The sequence below is a fragment of the Mycetomoellerius zeteki genome, unplaced genomic scaffold (assembly GCF_001594055.1).
Source record: "Mycetomoellerius zeteki isolate Tzet28-1 unplaced genomic scaffold, Tzet1.0 scaffold1030, whole genome shotgun sequence".
NCBI lineage: Eukaryota > Metazoa > Arthropoda > Insecta > Hymenoptera > Formicidae > Mycetomoellerius > Mycetomoellerius zeteki.
Window position 1 is genome coordinate 21,861 of NW_017255944.1, and position 11,724 is coordinate 33,584.

The window sequence follows — 11,724 nt, forward strand, 5'->3', positions numbered from 1 at the left end:
TTTTTTCGATTTCTCTGAAACGGAGCAAAAACGAGCATATGTCTATGGACTTTTTTTCTTAGTTTTTTACTCCTCTACACGCTCCCGAAGTTTTGCGATTTAATTTGGAAACACCCTGTATATATACTATATATGTACATGCATATATACTATATTTGTAGTCATTCGAACTGCGCAAATTGGTTTTCCGGACTTAAACACAATTAAACTACTGTAATAATATTACAAATTAAATTAAATTGACAAGCAAATTTTAATAATTTGATGCTCAATCCGGTATCATATTAGAAAGATGTTAATGTGCTGAAAAACTGTAAATAAATTTATTGCGAAAAATATTACTTCGGTCGGGAGTTGAATCCGGATTTCTTATATTTCGTACGAGCGTCCTAAGCCTTTAGACTACCGAGACCTTAGTAATATTCTTCGCAATAATCGATATAACAATAAATCGGTAGAAACAATAACGCATTTTTCTTCATATTGAATTATTTAAGCATTAAAGATCCAGCTTCGACTGTTATAGACTTTAATATTCTTACTTGTTGTGTATTCTCACATACGGTCTTAATAAATCATTTATTTTTATCTAATTATTATGTATTGTGAATATCTATGAATATCAATGATATTATAATATATATATATTGTAATAATCTTTTTATTTATTCAAATTGCAAGTAATTTCCATATTATATAAAAACACATTTTGATCCTGGAATATTACTAAGTACACGAAAGAGTACGAATATTATTTCTTCCTAAAACCAAAACTGTTTATTTTCTTATATAATAAACGATTTAAATATAATTATTCAAAATTAATTGTTCAAAAACAGATACGAAATCAACACGATTATCTCGTTACTCAAAACTTTGAAAAAACTTATTTGTAAAAAACATATTAATTCTAAGACACAAAAGAATAAAAGTGACTAAAGTTCCAATCTCAGTAATTGATTCTTGTAATCAGTCATTGACAGAACATTACAAATAATTGATGCAAATTAATTCAATATCGTTAGTTACTAATGCAGCTAGTTTTATCTTAAGATATGCACCCTTGTCATTTTGCAATGAGTCAGCCGAGATATTTGCACACGAGTCGTGAAATTCAAGATATCAAATTAATTCACGAACAAGAATGCAAAAAAGCGGGTGTCGCCAAAAATGTCAAGAGATTAAAGATACGAAAAATAATTATAAAGCGTAATTAGAGTTGCTCGTTTTACCAAAGCAATCATTTTATGATAAAAGATTCTTTAATTTCGAAGATTTCTTATTATACAAATTTCAGATCGGATCAACTATTTGTGGCAATTTTTATGCATTATTATCGTATATCTCTAATTAAATAACAAATTAAGATTTCATTGAAAAAATATAAGCTCAACCCAAGTTAACTGAAGAATATAATTTTATAATTTTGTTTACTTTACAAAATTCATTAGAAGCTTCTCAATTTCAATAAATTTATTATTCCATAATCATAAACGACATGATTTATTTTTGCAAAAACAAAAATTGACTAAACTGACAGAAAAAAATGCAATGAAAATAACCGACAGCATATTTTAAAATTAAAAATAAAATTAAAAAATATTATAAATTGAAAATGAATAATTTGTGAATTAACACAGTTACAGTTATAATAACATTTTGATTGATGATTCCTGAAATTTATTTCAATTTTACTTTTAAAAATATATGCTTTTTCAAATTTTAATTTACTTTTAAATATATAAAATTCTAAAATTCTCTCTAAAATTTATTTAAAATTATGAAGTTTGCTAAATATAAAAATAAATTTATTTCTTTAAGGCCCGTTTCTACCAACGTAGATTAACTTTAATCTTGGTTCAACTAACTCTTCATCTCTTTCTACTTCTAGAAATTAGAAAAAGATGAAGAGTAAGTTGAACCAAAATTAAAGTTAATCTATGTTGGTAGAAACGAGCCTAAATCGGAAACAATCAGAGAGAGATCTTTTTTTTATTAGCGCGTGTTCTTCCTAAACTCGAATAATAATAACTCGGAGGGAATGAAAAACAATGGGCACGAGTACGCATGCGTACGACGTCACATGTCCCTTCGAGGATCTATCAGCCACAGAACACATGTTTTCTAAGGATAAATCAGTGTGTACTATACTCATGGTAGGATGAACACGATCGAGCCGTTTAGATAGTCCGCGTACACAGTAGTTGAGACTGGAATCGAGCAGCTCACATCTCGCGGTCGAACACTATTAGACCAACAACCATCAACACCATCAACATCAGTGTTGTACTCTGGGAATTCAAAAAGAAAATTAACAATTGCTAATTAAGAAATAATAGCAACATGCGAGGCGTGGATTGCAGATCGGAGATCTTCCATCGCTTCAAAATCCAATAGATTTCAGTTTATATAAATTGGTTCGGAGCTTTTTTTCTGAGAAAATCACAAAAATTACGTTCAGAGCGTGACACAGAGTCCGGAGTGTAATATTTTCGGAAAAGAATTTTTGTAAGATCCACGGACCATCATCAATTAGTTATGAGTTCTGTTACAGAAACCATAGACTGTGAAGATTCCAGTGTAGTAAATGCAGACCTTCAAGAGAAAGATAAAAATGGTAAATAAATAACTCGATTTATCATAAGATTCATAACAATCTTAATTTCTGAGATAATTAAGTTCTATTATTTATAGAATAATTAAATTCCATAAAAGATATGAAATTTTCTGGAAAATATTTTTTTTTCTATATTTCTCTCTCTTAGCATTCTTAATGTGCAGTTTTTTAATTTTCTATTTAAAATAAACAAATAAATATAAATAAATTTTAATTACTCTCTTTTTATATTTTTAATATTTTTAAATATATTATATTGTTCTCTTTTTATATTTTTGAATATATTATATTGTTTACATTTTTTTTATTAATGCATATTAAGAGAGGTAATCATATTTTTACTATTAAGTTTATTAATTTCTAATAATAGATTAAGACTTATTTATTAAATTTCGGAGAAATTATTTTTAATTAAAATTTATCAAAAACATTAACTTTATTTTTTTATTTTAATTCTCGTTTTTAAATAAATGGTTTCATTAAGAAATCATATTTATTTTGGAATTAATTCCTTCTTATGCAAAATTAATCAAATTTCAAGGAGCTTATTATTTTCGCAATCTTATATTTCATGTATTATATATTATAAACATATTTTCAAATGTATTTACGAGTATATTCATTAAGCTAAGGTTTTATGTTTACTGTCGACTGTTTATCTATAAGTTGAAAACCTTTCTACAATTGCAATAATACTACAAAGTTAATTAATAATTGAACGTTAATATACAAATACATATAATGTGTGTCGCGATGTTACAATTTAATACCTTTCTCGAAAATACTTAATAATTTATTTTCGTTATTTCGCTTTTTTAATTGTCGCTATCATCTAAATTAATTTTCATAACCCTAATTTAAAAAAAAAATAAGTAAAATAAATTATATAAATTTGTGTGTGCGCTTTTTCGGAAGATTTTAACTTCAAAACAGCAATTTCATAAAAAAGTAAATAAATATTATTTACATATATATTTACATTTTATTAGATACTATCATATTATAATAATAAAAGAAATCGTTATATTGTAACTTGAAAATTAATAATCAACAAAGACATAAATTAAAACATGTAATGAAATAATTATGATTATAACTTGAAAATAATGTTAAAAGCTAAATTCTATTTCAAATATTATCTGTTATTATATTGTCCTAATCTTCTTTAATTTGAAGGTCGAGAGATTTTTCTACAATGGAGCAAGTCAATACCTGATTAACAAAAATTACTTCGCATGAATGATATATAAATTCTCAATAAATCTATTAATTAATCCGAGATTTATATTATTTCTGCTTTCTATATTAATATATATATTATATTTATATGTTTCTCTTTTCAGCGGCTAATGAAAACGCATTCACGGATGTTTTACGTGAAACATCGGTTATTGTATTCCGAAAAAGAATACAGGTACGAGAAAATATATCATTGACTTTGACTTGATCTGTCGTACTTAATGTGAATTAAAATAGTTTCATTAAGTTTATGGAGCTAAGAGTAATAGTTTGTGGTAAAAAAAAGGACGACGATATCTCAGAGCACATCGCTCAAAAGCTTAAATAAAATGAGGTTTCATGAAAAATGGATCTCTGATGTCTTGTTTGTGTTTTTTGTATAAAGAGTTTTTTGTAGGAAATAAGAGAGGAGATTTTGGAGCACATAAACAATCGCATTAATGACATGACATCCGAGATTCTGCAGAAGATAGAGATACCTTCGATAAAGAATGGAAAATATACAAGATTCTTGTATAAGATGGACAAATATCGCGACAAAAAGTGAGAAATAATTAGAACAGAGAGACAGTTTTGAGCAGAAAATACTTATAAAAATACAGATAGGATTAATTTAAAAATATTTGAGAGTATATAACGGTTTTAAGTAAAAAATATGAATATAATCTATTAAAATATTAAAATAAATTTATTAAAATATATATGGTTTAATTATATATTTGCATCTCTGATATTCCTGCAGGAAATCCAATAAGAAAGATACGCTGCCAGATAAGGAGTTTCTTGAAAGAAACTCATTGCTCACCGATCTCTTTGAGATTCCGCACATTCGTTCGATTTACAATCTGTTTTTTATGACTTTCATGTACTTGCTTGTCAGTACCGTCGCATCCGATATTATGAAGTCAGGAACGTAAGTATATAACATGCGAAAAATAATTTGTTTTGTCTCTCCCATAGAATCATCAATTTCGTTATTTTAAAGGAAAAAAATAGATAAATACTGTTTCATGAGAAATGTGTGTATTTAAAAAATATGTGTAAATATATATTTTAAAAATGTATAACTAATAGTTAAATAAATACTTTTAGTCAAAATTTCTAAATTAAGTTTCTGTCTCTCTAAAAAAATTTTTATCTTAGATTTTCAAATTTAATTTTAAAATTTTTTAATATTTTTAGTTTCAAATTTCTAAAAGATATTTTGCGGTGTCACACACTTATTATAGCTTTAGACTGTCTCATTAATCAAAATTATACACTTATTATCCGATTGTGAGATTGAAGTAAACGACACAATTATTTCACAATTATGTCTAGAAAATTATTTGTATAATGATAATTAAGATACTTACCTAATTATTCCAAGTGCGATGAACCTTCGTTGGAAGATAGAAAAATCTGATTAATGAATTATTTATCTAACAACTTGGTTATATTTTAAATATTTGTTTGCAATATATTCGTTTCCTGTTTACGCTTTTTTTTATCGCCTAATTTTCTTTTTTTACACAATTTGTTACAGAATTCGCGTTGGTGCCAACACGATAGGAATTGGTTTCGCAAAATTTTCAACGTGCATCTACATTTGGTCGTTCATGCAAGCCTCGACACTCTGTGTTTACGTGGCTTTCACCCTCTGGGGGTATCAACGACTCCGATTTTTGCCAAAATGTAACAATCTCTTCAATTCAGGCTTAGATAAATGTGTTTAATTTAAACATTAACAAAAAATTAAATCAATTGAGAAAAATTATTTCTTGGATTGGAATAATTTAGTTAAAAAATAAGTAGGATTAGGTCCCAATTTTTAAAAATAATTATAGCGTAAGATATAGTGTTAACTAATTGGTTTAGTATTAGACTGATATGCACACAACAATGTATTGCACAAATAATTATCCACAAATAATTGTAAAAATTGTTAAATAATATCAACTAATTAAAGCGATTCTCATATTAGAGATAATATTAATTAATATTAATTAATTCAATACGAATAATTTAATTCAACTGTTCTTTCTTTTTACAGCCTCCATTCAAAAATTTTGGGATTACGGCTGGCTGTCAGCATTTATATTGTACCAATTTCTCTTTATTATTTTTTCTATTAAGGCGATGTTAGACGCGAATCTCTCCATATGTTGCAGGATGATTGTTATTATAGAACAAGTACGCATCTTTAAATATTGGCTTTTAGCGTTTTAATTGAATTATGATGTTAAAAGAGAGATATATAATTACGTATAAATTTAATATCTTGCATATAATATTAGTTCATCATTAACTACAGTAGATATTGGACCAAGGATTTTTTTTCTAAATAATATTTGCCTTTTTTTTTAGATACGTATGTTGATGAAGAGTCACGCTTTTGTCAGAAGCGCAGCAACCCGATTTTTGTCGTACAAGTCTCACAGTGAAACTCCGCGACCAAATGGCCCCAGATTCTCACAATATCTGTATTTCCTGTTCGCACCGACTCTTGTGTACCGCGACGAATATCCTAGGTAAAGATATTTCATAATTTCTTCGTGAAGCTAACAATGTAAACTTTTAATTGTGCGATAAAAAACAACTTTAGTTACATAATTGTTAATTACGAAATTTAACTTGCTATTTGACAATAATGGATCTATATGGCTTAAAAAATTTTAGAAAAAATATCAAGACAATCCACGAAACAAATAAAATATCCTAACCGTCAATAAAGCAATGCGATGATATACTTAAAGTTTCAAATTTATCGTAATATTTAAGAGACAATTGTCATGTTGGCGATATTAAACGAATACTAAGAGACCTTAGAACAAGATTAGAGTACGATTGATTTTCTTAGGACGAAGAGAATCAGGTGGATGGTGGTGATTCGAAATTTCGTTGAAGTCGGCCTAGCAATCTTTTATCTTACCTTTATTCTGGAACGCTTCATATTTTCGGTTTATCACGTGCTCGGTACACAACATCTGGAATGGAAGTGGTTTGTCAAAAATATCATCGAGACTAGTGTCCCCAGCATTCTCTACTTCATCACCGGACAATACCTTCTGCTGCACGCGTGGATGAATGCTTGGGCGGAAATGCTGCAGTTTGCGGACCGATTGTTTTACAAAGTAAACATACGCATCTTCAGTAATCTATCTTATAAAAATTATATGTCCATTATGCAAATATTTTTTACGTAATATATCATATTATTGCTTCAATATATGCGAGAACGTAAATGTATGTGCCAGTTTCTCTAAATATGAAATCTTGAATGTACATTTTGGGAGTTTAATTCTGGACCTTCGAAACATCGTTAAGATGCTTGTATGATTGTTCATACTTTCGTGGATACTTCTTGAAGTTATGTTCATTGAAGCTATTATAAACTTCAATGTAAATGAAGCTTCAAGAAGTTTCTCGAAGATCTGAACCATTACACAAACATCTCAGGTATGTTTTGCTCCAGAATTGAAATCCTAAAATTTACACATATATCTACTACTAGCAGTTATAGAACATATTAGCTACTACTAGCAGATATTATTCTGACACGAGAGGATTCACAATATCGTACTGATTCGATAATTTTTAGAAAGCAATTGTGGATTGTCAACTTCTGTAAACTACAGTTTCATGATTAATTATGATGAATTATGTCGTTTATGTTACAGGACTGGTGGAACTCCACGAATTACTACACGTATTTCCGCACGTGGAACGTGGTAGTGCACGATTGGCTGTATACGTACATTTACAAGGACATATACGAAATCGTGATGCCGCGCAATCGGTTATTATCAACCACCGCTGTATTCCTCACTTCTGCCATCGTCCACGAATACATACTCGCATTTGGATTCGGCTTCTTCTACCCTGTAGTGTTTATCTTATTCGGATTCATAGGCTTCGCCTTGTTCTTCGTTCGCAAGATCATCACCAGCAACATCTTTATGTGGATAAGCTGGGGCATTGGCGATGGTATCATAGTGAGTCTGTACTCAATAGAGTGCTACGCCCGACAGAACTGTCCGCCTCATTCCAATTACTACCTGGATCTTTTCATACCACGAAGCTGGAACTGTTATGAGCAATTCAACACGTAGGTCATCTCGTTTGCGTTGAAAATTAAATCTTTTCGTGAAACAACGATTTCCATGTGCAGTCAAAGACTACATTTACACGGCACTCTTAATCAAATTCAATAACATCTGTAGTTATGCAACTGGCCAATCACAGTCGTTTCCATTCTTCTGAGGAACAGTTATGATTGGCCAATTTCACAAATACAGATGTTATCAAACCTGATTAAGGTGCCGTGTAAATGTAGTCAAAGACAATAAAGACAGTTATGTACGACCAAGTGAACATGAAGTTACATGTAACGATGTAACGTATCTGTTAGTTGTAATTTCCCAATCAACAATATAACATGTGTTACATTGTTACATTGTTGAGTGGGAAATTACAACTAATAGATACGTTACATCGTTACATGTAACTTGTGTTCACTGGGAAGTTTGTACATATAACCAGTTTAATGTTAAACTGGAATAGAGAAAAGAATAGTGTATATGTTGACATAAAATCGCAATAATAAGAGATCAAGATGCAATTGTTAGTAAACGATAATTCATTTATGGAATTGCACGGACTTAACTTATTTTTGAGTCATTCTCGGATAGTAAAAGTAAACACTCTCTCAAACTATTGGTGAAAAAATTCGAAATGGACGAAAACAATTTTTTCACTATTGTATCTTTTATGGATACTGGGTACCTGTAGTCATCATTACCGACGATCCTCTTGACGATTTTCAAATTGCACAAAGCGAGGGGCTACTCACCTACGAAATCAACGAGAAATTCAGTAAATGAGGCAGTCAAACATTCCTTATTGAAATCAAGAAATCTGAAATCGAACAAAAAAATGTCGTACGCTCGGTCACGCGTCTCGAACTTTCTGTCGGAAAACAAATAAAATCACTTTGCAATCTCGTTGAAATAACTATGAATACAAGAAATCGGAAATCACTTTCGTAGGTAAGTACCCCCTCGGCACAAAGCGAAGTGACAATATCGCTCTATCATGTTTCACAATTAAAATTATTAACCTTAAGATCAAAGACGTAAAAAAATCTCAATTCAATATTTTTTCGAAGATGTTAATCGAACTGTTCGATTTGTTATTTATTTATTTACTTGTTATTTTAGACTTTTCGCGTCTTGCCCTAAGAAGACTCCCGAAACCTGGCATCTAGTTATACATTTTTAGATTTTATTTAAATGTGTATTACGATTGGATTTGTAGTATTGATAGAGCAACTAAAAGGGAAAGTAGTACTGTTTCTGAAAAAAAATTTCATAAAAAAATAAAAGTAAACAATTAATGTAACTTATTGATGCTACAAAATAGTAGCGTAGTGTGCAAATCTTCATATAATTTAAAACTATATCTGAATTAGTTTTAATTTTAAATTCTCCATACAGGAAGCATGTCAAGAGAATCCGGAAGTTTTCTTAGAATTAACGAACGACGTTAGATATCTCGAATTTGTAATTAATTGTAATTAATTCATTAAGTCTCAGAAGACTATTACGTGCTTTTCTTTTAAATCCTTATAACTTAGATTATAATTTTTAGATCACAATTATTCTTTTTACTTTCACTTTCAACCTTTATCTTTCTTTTCATTAGATGTTTTTTCCTATCGTCAACTAAATTTTCGAAAAGAGTGACTCTTTTTTTATCCCTAAATTACGGCCTAAAAATTTTGATTAAAGTTCGAGTTGTAAGGATTTAAAATAAAAAAAGTGCGTAGGGATTAATTGTGTATAAAGAGGAATGGAATCATTAAGGGTACAATACACAAGAATTTATATAAAAAGGGATAATTTTTATAATCGAAGCTTTACATACGCTTCTCAATTTCCACATGGCAACAAAGAAGACGTACGTATATCTTCCGTCCTATATAAATTAATTTATGTCGTACAGAGTTGATACACATGTACAATCCTCTTTTATAATTTATAATTATTTCCTTTTTCACATTATAATATATATATATATATTTACATAACTGCTTCTATCCTTTTTCTCCCTCTCCTTCTCATGCTTGATATAAAGAACGAAAATCAACGACGAGAAAAAATAGAAAATGAGCATACATCCATGCATACATATAATACACAAATTCATTGATTTTCTTAACTTTACACGATATTTTATTCCCGTTTTCGACCTCTGCCGCAACGAAGTTACTTCTTCATCCGCAAAAATAATTTGTACAACGAGAACCTTCGCCTTGTCGAACATTCAGCATTTTTCTCATGATCTTTCTTCATCCCTGTCATTCTCTGTTTCTCTCTGATTTCTACTAGATCGAAAAATAGAGGGGATGACCATATCTTATTTATGGGGTTGTATACACCTTATTTATAAACATTTGTACCTAGATCTGCGCTCGTTCGCTCTCGGGCAATCGAGTAGTACGATGCAATGCGATACGATTAACGATCTTGAAAGCTACATGGAAAGAAAGCTTTTGCTGAAACATCTAAAAATGCACTGTTAGAAATATTCTTGAATTTCATTAACATTTAATTTACACTATTAAAAATTTCATGAAATTTAATGTACTTTTAAGTTACACAATTTGAATTTAATTTCATGAGATATTAAATTTAATGTATTTATAACTGAAAAGTATATTTGTGTAATGCACCGGCAGGAATGGTGTCCCTGGTACGTGGAGCTACACACTCGTACCGAAGCGCACACGTACGTGTTAGGCCGGAATCAGACTACGCATTGAAGATTGAGATCGAAGATTGAAGATTGAAATTTGACCAATGAGGGCAAAGGAATTTCCTATTTTTTTGATTGGTCAAATTTCAATCTTTCAATCTTCAATCTCAATCTTTAATGCCTAATCTGATTCCGGCCTTACTGGAAGCGCGGAGGAGGCGAGGAGCGCGAAGGGAGAAAATAATGGGGGCGCTTCGATATTCTGTCCTTAGCACAAGGCACACGATTGAGAGAGAAAGCGTAATTGGACGTGATGCCGGCTCGCGGTATCTTTTCGCTGTTTCACACGTTTGTTACTAGTACAAGTGAAACACGCAAAATGTTAATTTCATTTGCACACTGCAAATTTATAAATGCATGCAAAGCTATTACAATGAGTCTCAAAATTACACGTAATAATTATGCACAAAACTTTTTTACAGTATTAAAAATTTTTATGCATAATTACAACATTTTGTGCATAATAAAAGTATATTGTTATGAATATTGACGAGCGAGAGACACGGGTGTATCTTATTCGTACTAGTAACAAATGTGAGACAGCGAAAGGACACCGCGAGCCGGCATCACGTCCAATTACGCTTTCTCTCTCAATCGTGCGCCTTGCGCTAAGGACAGAATATCGGAGGCCCCCTCCCCCCCTCCACTACTTTCTCCCTCCGCGCTTCCAGTAACACGTACGTGTGCGCTTTGATACGAGTGTGTAGCGTCGCGCTTCGAACGCCGGGAGACGTCATTCCTGCCAATATGTATACATGTCACAGTTATGGGCAGAAAGGATACTTATTTTTCGATGATTTTTGGAATACACAAAAATTTTTAGAGTGCGATTCACCATTTATCGATGCGTGTAACGAATGGTTATGACAGCTATCAGTCACATAGAATCGAAGTTTACGTGGTGAAATCAAGACAAGAAACGTATCTTGTACGCCGCGAAAAAATATCAATTGGATATCACAAAATTAGGGTAAATTTAAAAGAGTAAATCAATTAGATAAATTTATTTTGTAAATTTATTTACATCTTTTTTACGAAAGTTTAACATTAAAAATTAATATTATAAGATAACA

At 30.3% G+C, this 11,724-nt stretch overlaps 1 protein-coding gene across 1 annotated transcript; it reads left to right on the forward strand.

Moving 5' to 3' along the window:
- Positions 1–2,507: 2,507 nt before the first annotated feature.
- LOC108720850 (sterol O-acyltransferase 1-like) lies at positions 2,508–8,022 on the forward strand. The gene is made up of 9 exons (XM_018445095.1): positions 2,508–2,617; positions 3,961–4,031; positions 4,254–4,399; positions 4,599–4,769; positions 5,382–5,530; positions 5,889–6,028; positions 6,203–6,366; positions 6,696–6,969; positions 7,516–8,022. Exons 1-9 carry the CDS (start codon positions 2,539–2,541, stop codon positions 7,945–7,947), a joined length of 1,626 nt encoding a protein of 541 aa, XP_018300597.1. The 5' UTR covers positions 2,508–2,538; the 3' UTR covers positions 7,948–8,022.
- Positions 8,023–11,724: the final 3,702 nt, after the last annotated feature.

Coding starts and splice junctions, on each gene's coding strand:
- LOC108720850 (XM_018445095.1), top strand. CDS start 2,539: ATGAGTTCTGTTACAGAAACCATAGACTGTGAAGATTCCAGTGTAGTA. Junction 4,032..4,253: donor TATTCCGAAAAAGAATACAG/GTACGAGAAAAT, acceptor AGTTTTTTGTAG/GAAATAAGAGAGGAGATTTT. Junction 6,970..7,515: donor CGGACCGATTGTTTTACAAA/GTAAACATACGC, acceptor TTTATGTTACAG/GACTGGTGGAACTCCACGAA.